The sequence below is a fragment of the Rissa tridactyla genome, chromosome 11 (genome assembly GCF_028500815.1).
Source record: "Rissa tridactyla isolate bRisTri1 chromosome 11, bRisTri1.patW.cur.20221130, whole genome shotgun sequence".
NCBI classification, from domain to species: Eukaryota; Metazoa; Chordata; class Aves; order Charadriiformes; family Laridae; genus Rissa; species Rissa tridactyla.
In genome coordinates, this window is record NC_071476.1 from 5932502 (window position 1) to 5956040 (window position 23539).

General features: G+C 44.6%; 1 protein-coding gene across 17 annotated transcripts in view; it reads left to right on the top strand.

The window, feature by feature from the left end:
• The window catches only part of KLHL3 (kelch like family member 3), a 118936-nt gene that overhangs the window by 14213 nt on the left and 81184 nt on the right, over positions 1-23539 (top strand). For 2 of the 17 annotated variants that reach the window (XM_054216959.1, XM_054216960.1), the window contains exon 4: positions 13335-13463. In XM_054216959.1, the coding sequence (XP_054072934.1) occupies positions 13360-13463 (104 nt within the window). In that variant the 5' untranslated portion in view covers positions 13335-13359. Of the gene's footprint in view, positions 1-10043; positions 10097-13334; positions 13936-16302; positions 16624-16957; positions 23011-23539 lie in introns of those variants that run through there. The other 15 variants (XM_054216972.1, XM_054216970.1, XM_054216974.1 and 12 more) reach the window with 15 other exon arrangements.

A 23539-nucleotide genomic window follows, 5' to 3' on the forward strand; every position in this document is an offset into this window, starting at 1 on the left:
TTGGGGGAATTGCTTTGTGTAGAAGCATAAAGGGTAGGATGAGCCATACCCAAGCAAAGCCGCCCATCACTCTGAAAGTGTTAATAAACAAATTGGATCTTATCTTCTACCATAGCACTGCACTTCCACAGCTGAAGGCCAACGGGGTGTTAGACCGTTCAGTCTTGGCATTGTCAGCCCTTATCAGTTTTGTGCCCATGAAAATAACCCAGCTGCTTTGCGAAGCCCTACCCAGCAGTCTCAGGTATGCTGAATTAGTTACCTTTTGTGGGCTTCTGGATGTCTTCCCCAGATTCCCACTTTGAAAATATGACTTGCAGCTGGGTTTCCTGCAAGCACAGGCTCCTAAATTTTTGCAGTTCCCTGCCTGCTTCATTCATGCCGAGTCCCAGAAGCTGTGCAAAAAGGTATAAATTACTTTTGGCTAAAGCCTCTTTCCTGGCACTGCTATTAATGGCTATATAATTTTTTTTGTCACTGCAAATTGTATCAAGGCCATCTGGGCCTGAGGACGTGTGGATCTTCCCCTCCAGCACGGACTATGGTATAGGGATGCTCTGGGAGCTGCACCTGCTCGCGCCTGCTTCCTTTGGCAGTCTTGTGCCTCTCCTGTTTGCATCTGTGCTCGAAGACCTCTGAGGCAGGGTCTGGACCTCCAGGAGAGCTGCTGCGCACCTCCTGTGGACAAGCAACTCTGCCGCAAGTCAATGGGATTTACTTGGATCCTCTAGCTAGACAATCTAGCCCAAGGAATTGAAACTATTATTCACCTCTTGATGGGGTAATTATCAGATGAACTTTTGACGCCGGCTTGAATGCAGGGCTGGTGGGAAGAGACTGGCTATTCCAGCCATCTTAAACCCTTCCCAAAATGGAAAAGCAGCTGGCGCAAAGGCCACAAATGCTGGGGCCCTTCTTCCTGAAGAGCTTCGCCAGGCGCTTCTGAAATGATATTTCAATTTATACCGCATCAAACTCTGAGACAGATGAGTAGTGATTTTATTTTTTTTTTAATTTTTATTTTTCCAAAAGGGTTTTCTGAATGGAGGAATGTAGATAACAAATGGTCTTGGTGTGAAAATGAATGAATCTGCCGTGTGGAGAAACCAGGTATCTTCACTGGCAAGTTGGTGTCTAGGGTAGTTTTCACAGTAAGAATTGAATTAATTCTTCTGGCTGGATTCAGACTTCAGGCAGAAACTTCTCACTTTTGTGAGGAAATCCAGCACATCTTCCCACTCTTGCACGAAGCAGCTGAGCGTAAGCTGGTGTTCATGTCACAAGGGAGCTTGGGATAGGGAGGGAGCTTGGCGGTGCTGTGAATTTCGGGAGAGAGAGGAGCCCCAGCTGGGGATCACCCCAAAGAGTGGTTTACCTCTGGTAGTCAGAGGCTGGTTGAGGCCAGCTGCTGGCAGAGAGGACGCTGAGCAGATAGGTGTTTAAGGACAGTCTTCTCCATCTGCCTGTGGTATGTGTTTGAAGGTGGTGGTGCCCAATGCTGGTAATAGTCGGGGCTCTTCCACTAAGAGATCCTCAGCGAAGTGCAATGAACATGATTGCAAGTTAAAAGTAATCATCTGCGAACAGAGGAGGAGAGACTTGGGCAGGTTTAAGTCACACAGAGGTGTCATTGCCAGAAGCTGTCACAGCCTGCCTGTGGTCCAGGGGCGGTGGAGTGAGTGTGTGTGCCGGGAGGCTCCCCAAGCCCTCCCTCCTGTCTTCTCACCACTGAGGTCTCCAAGTGGGTGGTAAATACCAATAGACTCAGCCAAGTTTGGCTGACTACACTTAGTCAAACCTGTCTGAAACTGGACTCACCAGTAGACTCAGCCAAGTCTGGCTGATTAAACTCAACCAAGCCTGTCTGAGAGCAGCAATTGTTGGGCTGTCTCCATCTTTGATAGCATACTGGTCCAAGCCCAAGTTTGGATGGGTACAGTTCCTCTGGCTTCAGAGCAGCAATGCAGGTTTACATGAGGGCAATATTTGGACAACATGACACATTTCACCTTTCTCCTGCCGTTACTTACTGTTCCACTGAAGATCTGATGTTCTCACTGAACCAGACAGACTGATAGTTTTAGTCTAGGTGCTTATCGTGGGTATCTTGGTGTAAATTATCTCTGCTGCTGTCGCTGTTAGGCAAATACTCTTATAAATTATGCTGGTACATGTTTGTAGACTTCAAGGGGATTGAGCAAGTGTGATGGAAAAGGATTGCAGGTGAGCAGGAGTAATTTGGAACCGTGTTATTTCATAACAAAAGTGGCATTGCTGGCAGATGTCCTCCATCATCCGTCGGCATTAACTTCTGAAAGCAACTTAGCAGAGGTGCCTGCTTGGTCTCCACATGCAGAATCCCAGGAGCAGCATTTTAATGGGGAGACTGACTAGCCTCAAATTAAAGTTCACTCACAGTGTTGCAGTAGAGACGTTACTATACGATGCCTTGAGGCATCCGTTTATTGGATGATCTTACAGCTATGCTTTCTGGCAGCATTCCCTTGGGTTTAGCCTCAGATATTTTGACATATCTAATATATTTTCCACTGTAACTTAAACCTGTGCCAATCTGGGCTATACAGACTTATCTGTAGGCAATTTGAGGAGTGGTGAACATTGTTGGGTGTCTGCCAGTCCTGCATAGGACCCATACCCTGATATCTACAGAGGCAGTGTACTGATGTGCCCCCAGACTGGGTCCTACCAAACCCCTGCTGGCTGCATCATGATACAGGCTCCACAAAATATGTCAAAAATGTATGTGTGTTTCCCCCATGGATGTGGTCTAGGTTTTATCCAGCTGGAACTGAGATATTTCCAGAGCGGGATGTTTTATCCTGGCCTTTCCCTAAGCAAGCCACATGCTAGAGCAGAAAAGATTGCGTTCATCGTGATCTGATGTTCCGTTTCCCATTGTGGCAGTGGTCTTAAAATTGGCACCCTTTGGTGCTTAGGAGAACAGAGTCCATTTGTTGAGGCAGAGAAAATGGGTAAAAGCAGAGACTTTTCCTTTTGGCGTGCCTCAGCCAGAGATGGTCAGAACAAATGGAGCATGCAGATCGCCTGCACTTTGCTCACACCGCCTAGGCTTTCTGTTTTTAGCTCTGGCAGAAGCTCCCTCTGCATATTCCGAATGCCATCCCAACAGCTGCAGCTCTCTTGATGGCCACACAAGCACCTCTGGCCCTCACGTCTGCAGGTTTCAATGCCCATAAGCAAGGACATTTGAAAATTACATTGTCTGTGCCCTGCCAGAAATATTCTACCCGCCTTCTCTGTATGGCATAGCACTTTTTATCAGCGTTTAGTGACTGGTAGGGGTAGGAAGAGGCACTTTATCTAGCATGAAACCTGTTTTCTGATGGGACAGCAAGCTTAAATGCTTAAGGCAGAGCACAATTGTCAGTATAAATAACTCTCTGGAAGGACAGTGGGAATGATTCTCATACAAAGCAGCTGATTTGGGCCCCAGCAAAATAATATCCTCCCTTGTCAAACAATTATCTTGTGAGCTGCTGTCTCTGTATCAGGTCTGGACACAAACCGAGCATCTTGAAAAGGCAGTGGGGCAAGTGGTTGTGTTTCCAGTCCCCCAGTCACTGGCTGCGATAGTCTCCTGTCCTCACCCTGGCAGGGACGGGGCTGGTGCCCTGTCCCCACGCTGGGCAGACATGTCCCAGTGCTCAGCCTTGCTGCTGACCAGCCACGTTGTCACAAGGCAGCACCTTCCCTGACAGGGCAGCCGGGACCTGCTTCGCTGGGGATCTGTCACCTCCAGCCCCTGATGAGGGGGTCCCAAAAGCAGGGGTGGCTCGGCTGGGGGATGCGAGGAAGAGGGTGGCTGAGGAAGGCTCCAGGAGAGGTTGGAAGGTGGCAGTCAATGGCATGAAGGGTAGGGAGTCATAAGCCTCTAGCAGTGCCTTCGGTGGAGGCGCTGGATGAGAGCAGGAGGGGTTTCTGTCTGGGTTTTATATGTGCATCTGGTTCTGTGTGTCCTTAAAAGTAGATACATTCTTAGGAACAGCCCTTGGTACTTCCTCCTCGGGACTGCTGGGTTTCTGAGCTCCAAGAGTCATGCTTCTGGCTGAGGAGCTAAAAGTAACTGAGCAAGCTAAAAGCTAAAAGTACCTTCAGCCCTACAAGTAAGTGTCTGTCTCTGTTTTTATCCTGCACTTTACTTCTATAAGGGTGTTGTGTCTGATTTCATGAGGCCTTAAGGACTGTGTCAGCAAGGATTTGCTTGTGATATTTCCCATGTAAATCGATCTTGTCTAAAACCTTGTTTTCCTTAAACTGCCACAGGAAACCCCCAGGCATCTGACGGATTTTCATTTATGCCAGATATTAATTTATCAAGTAATTTTCTTTTGTTGTTATTTGATTTGCCTGGGCTTGCCTGCCAATACCCAGCAAACAGCAGATGGCACCAGCACTCTGTGCCTGTTCAGGCAAACCACAAATAACTTCAGCAGAACATCTTACAGCTTGTAACGAGCAGGTGAAATATTATTGTGCATTTAAGCTGTGAAATTAAGGCCACAGCAGAGTTGTGGGGGCTTTGTTTGTTTTGATTTGTGGGGTTTTTTTTTGTTTTGTTTTGTTTGGAGGTTTTTTATTCTTGTTGATTTACAAGTCCCTAGCATCTACTTGCAGTCCACAAATCCACACTTGCACATGTCCCAGCTGAGCTGTCAGTGTGCAGTGGCTGTTGCTGTCCCCCGCATCACAAGGAAGATGCAAATTGGGAAGGTTTTGTGTTTAATCCCAAATAGCCTGGCTAAAATTAATAGAACAAGTGTCCAAGTAAGGACTATGAGATCGAGCCCATTTGAGGAAGCTCTACAATACGGGGGCAAGTCAACATTGCCTGTGGCTACTGAGAGGGAGACCGGTGCAGTCTGTGGGGGTCCTTCTTGTAAGCGAGATGCTGCTCTGGGAGCTTGGAGGAAAGCTGGGAAGTTTCAGTGCTTCACTGATGGCAGCTTCAAGCTTTTGCCTGAAACATTAGGAACTGGCGCTAGAAGTACCCAGCAAGCAACTTAATAGGCCGCTAGTGGCTATAATTCCTCCTGTAATTCTCCTCATCTTTGGTGCCTTGCTGCCGTGGGTTGCGGCCAAAGAAACAAACAAAAAAATAACCTGATTCCTGCTTTGTGGCTGATGGGCGGGACACAGCTCTGTATCGCCCGGGGTGGGCACAGACCAGCACCCTCAGGGGCTGGTTCAGGCAGCAGCTTGGTGAAGTCGCAGGAGGGGATGAGCTGCTTTGTCAGCTCCCCTGGCCAGGACCGCATGTGGGTACGTGATGGCCATGACCAGGAATTTTAGCCCCTATTTTAACCTGGCCTAGCAGCCTGTCTTTCTGGGTGACTCGGTTCTCACTGTGGCTGTGGCCCCAACCTTTACATCATTAACAACCCGGCGTTCAACAAACACCTTATTCACACCTGCTGTAAATGAGGTTGCTTCTTAATTATTTGTATGGCTTGGAGGTGGCAGAAGCACAGAGAAAGCTTGTCAGGCACATTCTGTTAGAAAGAGGTAAGCTGTGATTACAGGAATAAGCAGAAGAAATTGTAGTTAAAGACCTCACAAAGTTATAACTGCTATGACATGCTTTTAGTTTTCTAGCAGCTCAAACCATATAGATGGTTCCTTGTGTCCATGCTGTATTTTAGAAGGATTCACGTCCCTGCTTATTTCCTTTGTGCAAGTGAGCATTAAATTGATGCACAGATTCTGTTAGCTTGCTCTATCATTGCTAATTTGCTTTGTTTATATATTGTCAATGTGTTATAGAAAATAATAAACATACATCAAAAAGTAAAAATTCTCTTTAAAATATGTTGATGTTATTTTTTTAAATGTCATATGTACAATTAAAATGGGGAAAAAAAATAGTCTTTCTGTGTTTTTCACTTGGCAAAGATAGGAGCTGTGGCTCAAAGATATCCTTTGTGTGAGTGCCAGGAGCAAACACTGTGGTTATTTTTGGAGAACATATTTCCTGTCAATCATTTCTTTGATAAGGCTCTATTCTAACAGGATTTGCTATGATGTTATGTTTTGATGCACATACTAACATGCATCGTGTCACAGTCAGTGTCACAATGCAATAGAGAGTCTCATTTAATTCTATTGAAGATGAGGGGAAAACCTTCCGTTGATTTAAACATGAAAGATTTCCTTTAGCTCCAAGTCTCTGGGTGGGATAGACTAATAGTAACGTGTACATGAAAAGTAACAACATGAGTTCTGATGTATTAATTTATGAGTATATAAGTAAAGAATTAGGCAATTTTTAATTGGCATAGAACAGCTATGTGAAGTAACTCGGTATATGGAGACAAAGGGTCTGGATCTTGCAACGCTGGTGTAAATAACTGTATTCAGTGGTTCTGTGCAGAATGGTCCTCAGTTCATACGTGAAGCAGGAGAGACACAGGCCTTTTGATCCATTAGTGCACGTCTGGTCAGCTTGCTCCTCCACTGACGCCAATTTGGGGTGGAGATCAACTCCAAAAGCCACATCTCACTCTCAGCAAGTCGCTGAGTGCTGAAAATAGCCAATTCTCCGTCTGCTGGCCGTCCGTTACTGCCTTGCCATCCCGGCTCACTTGCATCGTTCAGTGTGCGGAGAATGAAAGGGAGAGGTTTGGGACCCCAACCCCTGCTCCAGCCCACCTGAGTGTGAGAACAGGGACCCTTTCCTCACCGGCCTATGCTCATAGGTGATGTGCAGCAATGCTGGTGTCCTCCAGGACAGGTTTGTACCGGGTGGTGCAATGTGACACAGAAATACCCCAGTCCGCCTGGGACAGAGCAGCATTGCTTTTTGTGTAAGCTCAGCTGGGGGGACAGTGAGCTGGGAGGACGTTACTGACTTTTGTTCCCATCCTGACCCTCTAAAGCCCATTGCATGTGCTTGCCCGCTGCTTTCTGCCTGCCAGACACAGGGAGACGTTTGAAAATGGAAAAAAAACAACTTGTGAGTTTTTACTCCTTTTACACCAGTTTCTTTTCTGAGGCTATTTTCCAGGTCTGGCTGCATACCTGCTACAGTAAGGGTTTGAACATGTTGGTGATTTTAGCATCCTTGTCTTGCTGAGTAGTTAGAGAGCTCTGGGATGGCTGTGCTGAGGAATGGCAAGGGCTTCACCATGATGTGGACACTTACAGCTTCCTTTGGGTAATCATTTCCTTTGAATCACTTACTCGGGAAGGGTTCCTGACAAAACAGTGCTACTGCTGGTATAAAACCCTGTGTCAACAGCTAATGAAAACTTAAATCCTTATAGTGGTGGTGCATTCCATTTCCACTAAAATTATTGCCAGTGGCTCTGCAATCTGAGGATGTCGGCAGGGACACCAAGTGCGCTCCAGTACTTGGTGTCCCTGCTGAAAGTGTTCATCTGTCCCATGCTAAGTAGTCCTCAGTTCTTCCCGTAGGAAGCATCAACATTGGCATTTCTCCATTGCAGAGCCTGGACGTGAAACTAAACATTCAGGAGGTACAGCAAGGGAAGGGAGTTGAAAACAAAATCAGGACATGGAAGATAGAAGGAAGGGACAGAAGAAATCCCATTCATTAATTGGGGTGATGTTGAATTGCTCTTCCTCACTTGTCTCCTGGTTACAGGAGAGTGCAAAAGCTCTGAGCATAGCTCTTGTTTGCTATTTAACAAGCATATCTGTATGTACATATGCTTTACCTTGGGCAAGCTTATGGAACTATTAGTAAAAGCTTTTAAGTTGTCAGGTCAGATCTGCCCAAGCTAGCAGCGAGCAAAGTTGCTGGGGCATGTAGCTTGGCTTCGTAACTTCATTGCCTCTCCCTGAGGGTCAGAGAAATGGACACCATCTGAATTTCTGCTTGGTGTCTTTCCATGTGTCTCTCCTTCTGACCTTGTATTTGTGACCTTCCCTAGAACTTTGCTCCTGAGCTGTGTAAGTACATGAGATGCAGATGCCGTGGGCTGCTGCCTTGCGAGGAGGCAGGGCTCCGTCCTCCGTGGGCTGTGGCACCGTCCTGGATCTGAGAGGGCAGCTCTGGGAAGGAGAGCGTTTGCAGCAGCGCACAGGAATCATAGAATAAAAGAATGGTTCGGGTTAGAAGGGACCTTAAAGATCATCTAGTTCCAACCCTCCTGCCCTGGGCAGGGACACCTCCCACTAGACCAGGCTGCTCAAAGCCCCGTCCAGCCTGGTCTTGGAGATTGATCTTCCGAGGGATTTGAATACCCAAGTCCATTAGAGTTCCCTGGGAAATATCAGCTCAGATTCATGCTGACGTACTTTGGAAATCTTTTAAAATTAAGTACCAAAAATCAATGCATTGCAAGACTCCCAGCGTGTAATTCTGAACCCATTAGGAGATTTGTACTAATTTTGAAAATAATCTTTCTATTTTAAATATTACTTTGAATGTATTTTGAACTTGTATATCTGGCAGAAGGGGAACAATTAAATCAAAGGAAAGATTACATTGTGTTACTTTAATTGTGATGGATTGAATCACGTGCTGAAGGAAAATATCTACAAAGCATATCTAAGTGCAGAAGCAAAAATGAAAATTAGTCTCAGCTGTTCCACTCCCTATGATAAATGTGTATTTATGTAATGCGTTCCTTCTCATATCTTGGTAACACTGTGTGCACACAGTGCATGAATTAATTCCACTGAGAACTGCAGCGAGATTATCTCTGAGCCTGTGTAAGCACGAAGAGTCAACCTTTACTTTCAGGTCCCGTATTGTATTCATCTATACTTTTATGATTTTAAAGCTCCATAAGGGGAAGAAGAAGTGGATACGTTGCACCAATGTCTAGTGTAATTCAGGGTCCAGAAAACTATCAATGGCTATTGCCAGTTCTGGCTTCCACCATCAGTGTCAAGGGCCAGAAAGCGGAGGTTGGGGCACATGGAATTTCGTGACAGCCCCAAATTAGGCAGTGGATTTCTCCTCAAGAGAGCAATTCTTAGGAAACAACTGTATGTGGCTTTCCAGCTGCTCTGCACTGGGGCAAAACTTTTCTTGGGAGTGAAATTTTGGTCTAAGAGCTTCTTGTGCGGGCAGTTTGGAGAGGAAAAACAAACCTGGGATTGAGACTGGAAAGAATTCACTGATCTCTATGAGACCAGCTCACCCTGGAGGCCTGAGAAGGTGATCTAGGAGCCCCAAATCTTGGGCGGGGACAAACTCATATAGTCACATTCTGTCCTGGTCCCACCGACCTGCTCTAATCCCTGTGCAGGAGTGGATGAAACGCAGTGCAATGAAAAGGCTGGGTTTGCAGATACAGCATGAAGTGTCTTTCTGAAGAGTAGTTTATACGGATCTGTGTGATGTATAGACAGTGCTTTAATCCATGCTTCTCCCATCACCAACAGTTAATTGTAATTGTTAACTGCAGGTTTGGTAACAGTGTCCTGAGCAACTGCACTAATTGTAAATGATGGCATTTGACTAGAGGAAAAATCACTCTGCCAGAACGCTGTGACGCTCCAGTCGTCGGTGTAAGTGAATATCCTGTGGTGCTCTGTAATGAGAGCCCAGTGGGTGAAAGTGGGAGGGCTGTAACAACTCGCGTGACAACCAGGCCCTTAATTCAGAGTCTTCTGCCTTCCCGGGGCATTAATGCTGCATCTTGGAAGCTGTAAGAGGTTGAAAGAATAGAATCTAAGACCTGCCATAAACTGTCTCTGTGTTAAGCAAGACTAAGGTTGCTTTGGTGAGGATGAACTAAAAGCATCAGCTCCCCTTCTTCTCCCTCTCCAGCTGCTGGAAACCAAAGTATTCACAGCCTAAATGTATTTCCTTGATGGTGGAATATCTTGTCTTCCAATATGAGTTTGGGGCATTTTAACTCCTCTGGGGGCCTGTGGAGGTCCTTGCTGCAGTGCGGGCAGGGCTGGCCCGCTGTCCACCTGTGACTTTGCCATCCATCTTTGGAGTCTGAAATCACATCCAACAGTGTGTCGGGACCATTTCAGTGGAGAAGTGCCAGAGAGGCGTTTCACAGCAGGGAGGGTGAGCCAGGCTGTGCTGTGTGAAGGAGAAGCCATGGAGGAGGCAGGACGCAGCCTCCCGGGGGTGAGAGCCCAACCAGTCTCTCCTTGTCTGCAGTTTCCACTTGGCAAGATGAAGCATGGCTTGAGAGTCTCTCACTCCCCAGCGTAGCTGCTTTACACGCTGCTGTGTTTAGCTTCGCACGTGCATTTCTCACCTATTCTTACAAACGCTAACTTGCTGCCGTCCAGAGGATTTTGGACTGGTGTTTGGGAACGACACAGAAACTCATGTTTGGGAGAAGGAGAATCCCCTGTTGTTTTCTCTTCAGGTTGTAGGCAGCAAAGCTCATCCAGCCTGTTCTCTTGGGTATGGCTGGTGAAAAGGAGCACAAGGGAATAAAAAAATCCATCTCCTGTCACCAGTGTATATGGGTCCAGGGAGGTGGAAATGTATTAGTTGTTTGTGGGAGCAAACACATTTTCCCCGTCTAGTCTATTGCTCAGAAAGATGTTGTCACTGGTGAAGCTTGTATTGCTTTTGTCTTAATGAAATTAGGCAACAAGTGGTAGACAAGCGATTACTTTATTAAAGCTGGCCTTTTTGGAGGTTTAAACTAAATCTAGTTAGTGATCCCATAGAACACAGACTATAATTTTTGAGGCTTGGCTTTACGTGGACCTGGCGCTCCTAGTCCCAGCAGCACAGTCAGCTGCGAGTGCTCGGTACCTCGAGAGACTAGCAGGTATGGGAAGAAGCACAGCAAAAATACAGGCTGCCTGATGCCACCACGCTTATTGTTAGCTCCCTTCAGGGTGTATCATCTGTCTCTAAGCTATTTCAACTCCTATTTCAGTTCATAAGTTGCTGGCAGCTGCTCTGCTCCGTCATTAGAGCTTCTAACTCGAGCATGGGGGCAACAGTGCTAAGTGCTGCTGGAGATGGTGAATGGCCTGTGTGAAGCTGAATGGCATTTTATCCAGCCAGTGATGTTTTGTCATGAAAGAATCATATGTGCAAAGGTACAGCAACAGCTTTTGCTTCTAATTAAAGCTGCTTATGGAACCTCCGGAGCTATTGGGACTGTGGAAACAAAGCTGCAGTATAGGTTTTTGTGCTGCGGTAAAAAAGCCATTAGTATTTGAGGCTAGTATTGGCTGCTAACTGTCCCTCTCTGATCCTTTCTTGGTTAATGAAAATAGCCGTTGGATAAAAATGCAAAAGTTTTGAGTTGTGAAAATGCGTGTTTGCACCGCTAATCACTTGAAAAATCAATCTCCAGAACTTTATTTGTTAGGAACAGCTGATTAGCTGCTCTCCATGCTTTTTTCCTTTTAATAAAACCCCTGAGTCGAACAACAGAAGGACTATAATTAAGGAGCCTTTTTTTTCCTTTTCCTGTGACATTCTGGCAAATGTTAGCCAGCGGGTAGCCTGGCGTAAAGAGGACAGAAATGCCTTTGCGCTGTTTGTGTAAGCCCCGGCTTCACCTGCGCAGGAGGGAGACGGGGGCTTTGCTCCTCCCTGCACTAGCAGTGACAAACACCGAGTCTGATTGCGGTTGTGCTGGATTCAGCAGCGCTCTCTGTCCCTTGCCCGGCTGTCCTGGTGGGGATGCTCGTCCTTTGCCAGCTGGCAAAATGTACCTGGAAGGTGACAACGGGAGCCACAGCAGCCCGTTTCCCTGTGTGTCTTTCTCAACGGCCCCAAGTTATGTGGTGATGAAGACCACCCAAAGATCTTTTAACCTAGCAAAAGGTAACTCAGGGGTTAATATTCTGGGCTCCTGTATTTTACCCTTGGCTTGTATGGGAAAGAATAATTCTGAAGGCTAGGGAAATGGATGCGTTAAAATCATAAAGATTCACGCTCCTCTCAGATTACTTCCCTGTTCAAAGGTATATAATACAATTCAACTAGCAAGGCCCTAGGTGAAAAGGGGGCGCAGCGGACGAAGCTGAGGGCTTTGGTTTTTTTCTGACTGATGCCTTCTGCTTTCTAAATGGCCACGTACCAGCCATCTGGCATTGATAAGGTTCTTAGTATGAAAAATTAATTAGATACAATCTAAGCATAATACTGCCTTGATTTTCTCCAATGCAAAAAATAGTTTGTACCCATAAAAGTCTAGCAGGAAATATACCTATGAAATAACCACTCCACTGAAATTCTGTGCAGATGTGGTTCTTTTTTGAAAAAGTGGACAATTCCCCTAGCTAAAGGGATGCCTTGTGCAGGTAGTTGCTGTGTTAGCTAACTTACCCAGCCCAGCCTGTACTTCAGGTGTGACCAATACAACCTGCTGCCTTGGCCAAACAGGAATGGCTAATAATGACAGATTGTGCGATAATAGTTTTATGATGTGGACAAATAATGTATTAGGGACTGAAGCAATTCCGTCAAGTCCTGTGACTTGTGACCAAGTTGGAACTTTAACCCTGGTCTCCAGAGATAAAAAGACAAAATGTCAATACAATAAAAGAGTAAGATGGGGAAAGAATTTTGGTTATTTTTCTTTCTTCTTTTCAAAACTGAGCGAAGAAAAAATCTGATTGTTTCATAAAGTCAGGCTCTGCATATTTACATGGAGGCCAGCAGGAGAAAAATATGTGGGACTTGCAGATTTACTGGCGGAATGGCAAGCGTGATTGTGGAACTCGACAGCTCAGGCAGTTCATGCTCATGCTGACTCGACAGTCAGCTCAGCAGGTTTGGATTCTCTTGGGGTTTTGTCTAAATGCAGCTGTATAAATTAATTGAGCTCTTAGGGTTTTGTCTAAATGCAGCTGTATAAATTAATTGAGAATAGAGTGTCTGAACGCTTTCACTATACTTTATAGTAGAGTCAGTGTAAGGTGTGGTAAATTGGCAGACTGAGAGGTCTGGGGTGCTTGGGAAGAAGAGTTGACACAGTGCTCGTGCAGGAAGCGTTGCAGGCACCTCCCAGTAACGTGCAGAAAGGGATTGCTGGTCCTCCCAGTCTGCCCCAACAAGCACGGGCTGCTGCTCTGTGGGAATCAAAGCAGAGTAAGTAGACCCGGGCAGTGATGTAGAGCTGAGTTTGTCCTGACCTTTCATGACACTTAAAATGAGGCAGTTGACCTGTAAATGTCGTTTCTTTGTGACATCCAACAACTTCACGTTTTGGAAGTATTTGAAGAGCAAAATACTTGCCTGGAAAAAGTTGCCTATGACAATGGAAGTACACTAATTTCCCTAAGAAGGTTCAAGGCTTAGTTTTTAACAAGGGTGTTGCTGTACCTGTGTCTTCTGCCAGTTTGGGGAGTAATTTTTATTTTTTTTTTACTCTTTTTTTCTCCAGAGGATCTGAAGATGTGCAACTAGACATGGAGAGGCATGACAAACCGCTTAAGTCTGGCCGTGCGCTCTATGATATCAGATCAATTGGCCATCTGGCTTGGGAAACTGGAATCATCTCAATTACCAAAGTGTACGTATCCCTTTGGGAACTGCAGTTAGCTGCTGAGCGCTCCGAACCTTCCCCTTCTGCAGCAGAACGTCTCTGAAGAGCGCCCCGCTTCATTCGCATGTCCTTCACAGCAGCTTGCTGACAAGTCCCGACACAAGACAGGCACCAATCAATAGCATATTTTTAAATGTTAGTGAGATGGAATTTCAGGGAGCCTTCATGTTAATGTCATTTGGCACTTAGGTGGAGTAAACAGCAGACAAGGAAAAGCAGGCTTCAATTTGGCTCCAGGAGAATGATATGAACGCAAGCCCTGCATGTGTTTAACTGAGTTTGTTATGTCCCCTGCTGGCACATGGTCGGTGTGTCACCTGAGGTATTGCTGTTCCTGGGACTATTTCCTTTTGTACCTTTGACAAATCCTTATTTCTGGAGTGTCTGAGATGTGCTGTGGACATCATAATACTGACAAAAATCTCTTGGAAGGAAAAGGGTGAGTCTGGTATTTGGTAGCCCAGTACTCGGGGATTGCACTGGTAATAAGCCCATGGCTTGCTTAATGGTGCCCAAGGACTTGGAAAGCAGTTCCATCATGTAGGTGTTCTTGCTAAATACTGTGAGAAACTTCATCTTTGCTCTTTCCCAGTAAGTAAAGGAGTGGTAGAGAGAAGGAGGGAGAGGGAAACTGAAAATGCAGGTAGAACAAGCCGAGCACTGGAAGGCGCTCTGTCCTGGTGTAGCTACAAATGTGTGATGAGTTCTGAGACAGGAGTAATCCATTTCTTCTGTGTGTTTTGGGTAAAACCTTCCTCACTGCGTAACCGTCCTGGGTAACGAGGCATTTCCTACCTTTGATCCTACACGCCAAGTGGTTAATTGATGAGGTACTCGGGGCACTGAAGTGGGTGCTGTGCAAGTCAGATTTCTGGTTTTGGCACAGCTGTGGGCAGTTAGGATGGTCAGCGGCTGTGCAACGCAGAGATCCTCTGTATCTCTGTCACCCCCTGAGAATACTGAAGCCTTTCAAGGCTTTTTGAGTGGCACTGTTAAGTGTTCGCTTTTGCAGGAGAATGGCTGCTGAGATGGTAGGAACTAGTTAGCAGATTAATCTAAATGCTGAACAGTAGAGTAAAAAGGATGGTTTTTATACAGCCCTAATCATTTGCTTTGAAAGGAGTGTTTGGTGTAGCAAAAAGTCCTGGGAGGTCTATTAACTAGAAATTGATTGACTTATGTAGAAGTTAATGCTTTTAGGTAAACTGTTGTTTTATTTTTAGCATTACCCAAAACTGACGCTGGGATGTGGGCAACTTTGCACGTGACAAAGTGGTTAGTCCCTGGTTTTCCACCAGACTTTGACTGGAAGCTGTGCCCAGGGGGCTGGGCGCGGGACCGGCCAGTCCTCGGGGAGGTCTGTGTGTGCTGAAGTGGCACCTGGCACTGATGGTGGATGCTGGGTAAATGGTGTCATGAGGCTTTCAAGAAGTTGGAAGAGTCATTTCATTGCCTGGAGTATAGGTGTGCTTTCTTTCCAGCTGGATAAGTAATGTCAGAGTCAAAGCACGTACAAATCCAGGCACGTGGGTTTGCGAGGAGGAGAGAAAGCAATGCAGGTAAAACTAGATGTAAGGAATTGGGTAAGAAAGAACAAAGTGTGTGAACCTGTGTTATGAAGGGACTAAGAGGGACCATCTGAAGGGTGTGTGACACAATGCTGGTTTGACTACCGGCAAAAAAGGTCTAAGGTGTGGTCAGCGGACATCTTGGTGGGATCAAAGCCTTATTTTTAAATCTGTCCATTCCAATTCCAGTGTTTGAAGCTAGAAATAGCACAGGCGTAGCAGGAGGACCATATGGTGAGCACGGCTCTCTCCAAGACGGGGCTGGAAATGGGGGCCGGGCTGCGTGCTGCGTTCAGGCGATCTCATTTCAATGCTGAGCGTTCGGTTCGTCACTGCACCGAGGCTTCGGCTTTTAGAGTAAACACGGCGCTAATCTGATTGTGCTAAAGGTGGCATGCAAGTAATTTCTGCCTCGGGGACCAGCTTGATTGCTCTAGAGGGTAAAACAAATAAAGCCAGTATAAAAGGTCAACGCGTATTCCTGAGGATCAAATTTGACAAGCAAATTTGACATATTTAATATAAAATGTAGATGCCTGTAATTTGCAGGATCTCTGGATTCTGGTCATCTAAGACAGTTCTGCTGGTCTCTTTTTGTCTGTCGGTACCATGTACTGAAACATTAGCTTCCACACCCATCATGATTCCACAGACGAAGTGGGCAAGAAACTAATTTCTATTGAATTCAGCCCTGGTTGGGTCTGTTGGATAAAAAAAGAAAAAAATAAAATTACTTTTTGCCTTGCACATCTGCCCAGACATACCAGGCTCCTGCCTGCTTTGTCGGTGGCTCTGCATCACATCTGCTCACCGCTGCCTCCCCACTGCTGCCTTCGCTCTGGCAGCCAGAGTGGCCTCCACCGGGGAAATTTTGATTTTTTTTTTCTTAGAAAAATCAGCTCCCGGTTTGCCAGCAACATGAACTGGGATGGAGAAAAAAAAATAAATCCTCCAGGGTGGGGAGATACTGAGCCGGAGCCAGCACCAAGCTTGCCATGGAGGTCAGCGGTGGTTAAACGACGTGCCGAGGCAGAAACGCGGGCACTGCTGGACCCGCACAGCCTCATGGCTCCTCTGTGGCCAGCTGTCCCAGGAGCAGTTGTCTGTTGAAGTTTTAATTAGATAAATTTATTATTATACTTAAGAAAAATCATTATGTCTTACTGAGCATGGGGGGTTAGGCTAGACGATCTCAAGAGGTCCCTTCCCCTCCTCAGTGACTCTGTCATTCTCTGTTTTTAAAGCCGCCCTAATTATTAAACTAGCAGTCGGTTTTTTTGAGCTTTTCCAAGAATACAAGAAGCAGCTATTGTTTCTTAGCAGCAGATGTCCTGTAACTCTTGATTATATTAATTTGACTGTTCATAATTTGTCTTTGTTCGTAACTTGGTTTTGTTGATAACTTGCTGTTGCTGTTCTCAAATGCTTTTTGTACAGCTGCTGCAGAGCCCTCCATTCAAAAACATACTGAAAGGATTTTAACACTGACCCCACACAGCATTTTATCACAGCTCGAGTACTCCTAGAATTGTAGTACGCTATTTTCCTTTTGGAAGGAGGTAAGGACTCAAAGTTGCGTAAGCAAAAGCTAATCAACTCTGTAAGTTGATTAGTCAGCAAAGTAAATGATAGTAACAAAAAAAAAAAAGTTCATTTTCCCTTGAAATATTTGGTATTCAATGAATAAAGACGTGAGGTTTAACAGGATGCTCAGGCTCACGTGGTTGTTGGGGTTTTCTTGCATAATGCCCTCAGTATCTCCATGCTTGGTCTGTTCGCGTGATGGGGATGGGAAAGAAAGAAACTTCTTGTTATCGTTTATCAAAGGCTTCCAGCATGTGTGTGTTTCTTGTTGTTTTTCTTTTTTTTTTTTTTTTTTTTTTTAAAATTTAGTGTCAGAACTTGGGTTTCCTGGAACATCAAGCAGTAATTATCTCCCTGTGTTTGATGACCTTTCAGTCAACTCAGATTTTGCGTTTGGATTCAGTGCTAATTCTGTGGCCAACTTTTAAATGAGTCTGAACTTCATCTTTAATTAGAAGCCAGCAATCCTGCGTTCCCAGTCAGTCACGGGACTTCGCTTACTTGAACTGACGATTAAGCGCAGTACGTCCATGGTTATGTATGCACACCTAAACACAGGCCAAAGTTTTAGCTGGTTTTAGTTAATAAAGAGCACCTCAAAATATGGTTATACCCTCGTACGCCTTAGGTTTTGGGGTTTCTGCCCGACGGGCGTGGGGTGTGCTGCTGGTTGGCAGGAGGTTCTGCAGAGCTCAAGGGTGGTGGATGCCTCTGGGGAATGTGCTCTCTTAGCATCACGTTTACGGTCACTAGCCTGGATGGTGGCATTCAAAACCGCCGGAGTGTGACATTTTCTACAGTCCCTCCCTTCTCCAGCCTGAGTGCTGCGACCTGGCGCTGCCCTCCTACAAAGAGCTGGAGACAGACGGCGTCTGCGGGAATCGCCCTAGTGGAAGCCAATTTTGGGAGAAAGCGCAGGCCGTGTTTTACGCAGACATTTGCTGTTGGTTGAGATGGATGATATGAGTCCCAAGGAGGAGATCTTTAAGTCTGATTTCTAACCAGCGTAGGAGTGCACGGTGCGTTTGGTGTACGTGAGAACTTGACCTGCTCACACGGATGGGAAAGTCTGTGAATAAAAAGCTGGAAGCGATAAGATGCTCAAAGCCATCTGAAATGCCAAAATGTGAATGTGTGCTGGACAGGGTATGAGGCCACGCTGACAGCCTTGCTAGGTTGGACTGATAAAGCTGTTCTTTACAAATAGTGGAATATTAGGGCTGGATACCTTAAAAGGGACTTTTTACTGACTGATTATTCTCCCAAAGGTTTATGCTGTTGGTGTGGTGAGGTCCCTCTGACCTTTACTTTGGAGTTCCTACATCTACAGGAATTAACAAGTTTTCCTCACCAGGTGAGGGTGAAATGAATTCTGCACGGAGAGTAGCTCCACCCAGGTGCCAGTTCCATCACATTATGTAAATAGCCTGTGACTAATAGAGAAGCCTATGAAATGAAATGAAATAAGAGACATCAGTCAGTGCATTTGCATGGAAACTAAGCTGTATGCCAAAGGAACCTTGTTTAAAAATGAGTGATAGCAGACAAGATAATTCTAAGGTTGCCATTGTGGAATGTTTTTAAGTGTCTTATTAGCATAGAATCGAAAGGACAGTGTTGTTTTATATTTATGGAGTCTATGAGGTTCCACTAAGTACATCTGCAGCCTGTCTGTCCCTTTGTTGTGAGGTTACTCAAAGCTTTGCTATAGATTTGCTCTCCTCTCACACTGCTATTCAAAACAATGAGGAAGAAAAATATTTATATGGTGAAGCAAACTTCATATTTATCTATTAGCTTGGTTTATCACCCATCTACTGTGATGGGCCTGGAGGAAGTGGAGAGTTGGGTGAAAATTAAAAAAAGTCTGTGAATATGAAGGGTGATTTTTCTCCTGAAAGCCAAACGTTATTTTATTTCCACTAAATAACATCCAGAGCTGCAGTAAGAAGACGGCCCACCAGTATTGTGTTGGCCACTCTGTGCATCTTGTAAAGCAGCCCCTGCCCCACACAATCTGTGCATGGGGGCACACAAGGCGGCAGCTGGGACAGGAGGTGCAGGGCTTAGAGGACTTTCCGTAGTTAGCCCGTGATAGTTTGTGAGTCCCAAGGTAATGTTTTGGTTAAAAGACCTCTCTGTCAGAGGTGGTGTTTTATTGTCTTCTTTTTACTTTGTTTTTACTCTGCCCCATAGGCCATTTCAACCTGGAAAAAGCGTCATGAATGTTTTGAAATGCCATTCCGGCCTACATGGCTGCAAGGGTTTTGATGCATTTACAACAGTGTGGTGGGGACACAGTGTGGCAACTTGTGTGTGAGTTCTTGTTTGTTTGTTTAACTTCGAAGGATCCCAAATACTGGGGCAAAACTTCTGTGTCGTCTCTCTGAAACTCTGATACCCGTCCTGGGCGATGGACAGCACGTGCTCTTGCGAGTCTGAAGCTGAGCATCTTCTGATCAGGTAGTGCTGACCCAAGCACATGTCTAACCTTTCAGCGGGGACGGCAATTTGCATTTCTGTCTTCTAGCCAGCCACCGTTCTTCCACAGACAGGAGTGTACTAATCTGTGAGACATTTTTTTCTTTCAAATTTGGTTAAGATTGGCCAATGTCTCAAATGTTACTGGGGTCAAAAGAACAGAAGCATAATGGTATAAACTTTGTTTCTATAGGAAAGTAGGCTAAAATCGAACTGTGCTTCAAGAGGCATGGAACAGAGCTTGCTAAATAAGAACGATGGCATAAAATAACATATTGTAATTGCATTATATGACCACGTTTCTATAAGTATGTAGTTACCTGCCTTGCCATAACTTCTATGTCTTTCTTATAATCCGGGTAAGATTCAGACACTTCTTAGATGCAGAATTTATCTCCTTGAAAGTCAACTCTAGTGTTTTTCAGAATTTTACCTGTTGCGGTACAGTTTAGTGCAATGTTAATTTACAGTTATGTCAGGGTGAAATGTTCTTGCCTTGCGATTGATGCAGCTGTGATGTAACTTTAAAAAATATCATGCAAGAAATAGAACCTGACTATCATTTGCCACTTGTAGTGGATCAGGGCTGGGTAAAATAAAAGCATCTCATCTCCAAGGCTGGAATCTGTCATAGTAATAAGCGTCATTGTTAAATAGCAGAAGTTTTTATTGTATGTGATAAAATATTGATAATGCAGGCAAATGTGGTATGAACATTTTGGCTTAAGCAAGAAAAATCAAAAGTATCTTTCTCCTACTTAGATATTGATGACTTACAACACAGTAGTAGGTGCTGCTTTGGGAGCGGATTCGTACCAACTGGGCTGCAGTGCAGCGCTCACAGGAGCTCTTCCAGTATTTGTGCTGCAGGTAGAATTTCCTGAGGTGCTGAAGGGAAGCTTTCACTCTCACAAATTGCACAGATTATTCAATGTGTCTGCAAAATGTCTAAGAAAACAGTATTCCAACCACGTTGATTATATCTGAGTACAAATCGTAAAGTATCATAGTAAAAAATTGCTCTGCCCTTGAGGCATAAATTCAATTGAAACCTCCCTGTTTTATGATTCTGTCGTTCTCCACCAAAAAGTATGTCAGCTCTTTATATACTTATAAACAGTTCCTTAACTGTTTATAAGTCCTTCTCTCTTCTGGAAACAGCAAATATCTGATTTTTCACTGATCTTTGTTTATCTAGTAAGTGAACACGTAAAATGCTAAACCAGTTTCCAGAACTGTTTGTGTGAGAACTGTCCTATCAAGATCGTAGGCAGTAAAATTCAGCAGCTTGGCAACGTAGCAGTTTTATATAGGGTAATATTTATTTGTCAGTAGACGGGAGGAATCAAAGTGTTTAAATAACACACAGCAATGGCACTGCTTTTGTCCACACGCATAATTACAGTCAACAATCAATTGAGCTCTCTCTTCAACAGAATCATTTTCACAAAGAATGCCATTTCCCGAGTATCTAACTCTAGTTATATGTGCTTACAGTTAAACCAATCAACCATAAAATACAAACACATGTAAGGAGATATTCATTTACAAAGACATTTATAAATATATTGGTCTGGTCTACATGACTGAACAACTTGAACGAAGCTCTGATGCAGGTTTTTAAAAAAAGCATCACTGCTAAGACTTTGTACATTTGGATAGCATCCTGGAGGTCAGGTTCCCCCTCTAGCTTTCCATAACTAACTCCGTGTTTCTGCTCCCCCGAGGAAGCTCAGAGTCCTCCATCAGGTTGCATCAAGTAACAGCAGTCTGGTGAGCAAGGCTGCTATAATTTTATCTACTTGCCATACCAATGAAATAAGGGAAAACAGAGTTATCAGCATTACCTAACGCAGGGCAACATTTGTCAGTTTAATACTATGACTTGAGGAACAATCTTTAAATATTGCATAATGCACAGTTACACACATCACCATCGCACAGCACATTGGAGTCCCTAATGCTCATGTATTAAAAATAAGCGACTTCTCTTTGTCTGTTCTTATTCCTCTCAAAGTCAGTTCACTCCTATTGACTTGTCTGGCAATTAGACACCAGACCGCGCATAAAGTCAGTGGGTGTAACGAGAGAACATGCAGCGTGAAGGACGACGTCTTCAAGACAGTGATGATGCTCTGTTCGGTTAGCAATGATTTTTAAAAGTGCAGCATTAAGAAAAGAGATACTTGATAACGGAACGCTCAGCACAGAAATGGAGCATCAGCACTTGAGTCAAATGAAAGGGTAAGGAAGAAATGACAAGAAATCAAGGCACAAGTAGTATTATTCACATTCGATTCTGAAGCAGTCTCACTGCTCGGAGAGCTTCCACCTGGTAACAAAGAACCCTCTTATGCCGAGATTCAGACTGGAAAAATTGATTGCTTAACTCTGATCAGGATGTCAGGAGTAGATAACACGTGTTACAAAAAGCCATAGCAACCTTTTTTTTTTTTTTAAAAGCTGCTTAATGCCACAGAAATGTACTGCCCAAGCACTTGTAGGGAGAGACAGTAAAGGGAGACCATCCATCGGCATCCCTGGCCTTCTCATAAAGTCACAAGAGTTTCTGCTGGCCCACCGACCACATAATTTAGACTAGTTTTCATTTTGTGGTTGTATTTAAACCACTTGGGGCCGCCTCTGCTGTATAACTAAGCACACTTGGGCATGCCCATGGCATGGGAATACTGCTATGGGAGCCACTTAGGCCAAGTTCACACATGGGAATCTCAGCTGGGCCTGATTCAAACACTAAATACTGTCTGAGATGTTTGCTGCGGCGAGAACTGAGAGTAATCTGAACTATTATGTCTAATATTGATAAATCAGAGTATATCGTGAATGTCATGTGCTTGTGAATTGCTTTAAGCACGGGCCCTGAAGCTGTAAAAGTGTGCTTAAATACGAGGAAGATGATAGTAGAGATTTGCGTTCCAAACTTGGAGAGATCCAGCTGATAACCCAGCCTCTAGCAGGTATGCCACCATAATTTGTGAAAATGCTCTGTTCAGTGGATGATCTGACAATATTTGATGATTTCTGTGTGGGTGCTGGAATCTCCAAGAAAAGTGAAAATCCCGGATCAGATTTGCTCTCAGTTAAGCAAGTGAAATGGAGCTAATTAATCACTTTATTACCCTGGAGTCTCACCGGTAGAACAGAGAACCAACTCCATCACCTCCCTTCACAAAGCGTATACCAGCCACTGTGATTACGCACGGCAGGTCAGCAGTGTCGCTGACGAGGAGTTGCTGGCTTCTGCTTGGTGAAACGCCTGTTGTGCTGGACAGGCTGATGGTGCCCATCAGCACTAAAGGGAGCCCAGTGACTGAGGTTGGTGTTAATGGAAATAATTAATAGTGAGATACTCTCAACAGCCTGATCATTCACCTTTACTAGGTATTTAGCTGTCTCCTGTTTTTCCTTCTGTGATGCACAAGGCAGGTGTTTAAGTTTTTGGTTATTTATGCACCTTACTTTACATGCATTATATTTGACCGAATTAGAAAAAAATAGTAAATTCTGCCAACACTAATCCATGTCTATCACTCAAATACTTGATTACTATGTCATTAACTCTGCCATTCTTGCTCTTGTGAGTAGTGCTGCCCTCATGACTCCAATGGGATCGGACCCTAATAGGTTTCAAGGAGTCTTTTGGCTCAGCGTGGATCAGGAAGTGCTTAACAATCCAGCGTATCTGCAAGAGCTTGTGAGGATCTTCTCCCAGAGCTCCTCTGATGAGCAGAGTCCTGCAGACGGTTTGCACTAAGGCTGTAGCGACTGAACAAGAGAACTATGACCGGACTGAATCTTGTAAGAACGGCACGACTACGGAAAATGCTGGTCCCTATCCAAGAGAATTTCATAGCCTTAAGGTAAGTTTCATCATAGCTGAATCACCGAGGAGCTGATCGTAATCTGAATGTTAATTCTTTTTGCTTAAGTGGGGCTAAAGTTAGAGAATAAATTACAAGGAATTTTAAGTACAAGGGTTAAAACAAGGGTGATTTTTGGAACCAAAAAAAAAAGGCAGCGCTTTAGCAATACGGGTAATTAATTATATTTAACTTGAACCAGAGAAAGCACGGTGAGTTGTTGGACCAAAGCATTCTAAGTATTGTATTTAAACAGCCCAATATTAAGTGATTATTAATGTTGGCACTGTTGCATGGATGAAGAATATGTTTGGTTATTTTCTTATGGCCAAACTGGAAAGTGTTTTTTAAAATGTTTTAGTTTGAGAAAAGTCGTGTTCGGCATTATGCCTTCAGGCTTCTATGCAATGTGTTACAAAAGAAACTACTTTCAAACATAGTGTGGCCTCTTGCTAGTGCAGAAATGTGGTGAAAGGTATTGCTGAAATTAAAACACAGACCTAATTTTCTACTCAAAGAGGAACCTATA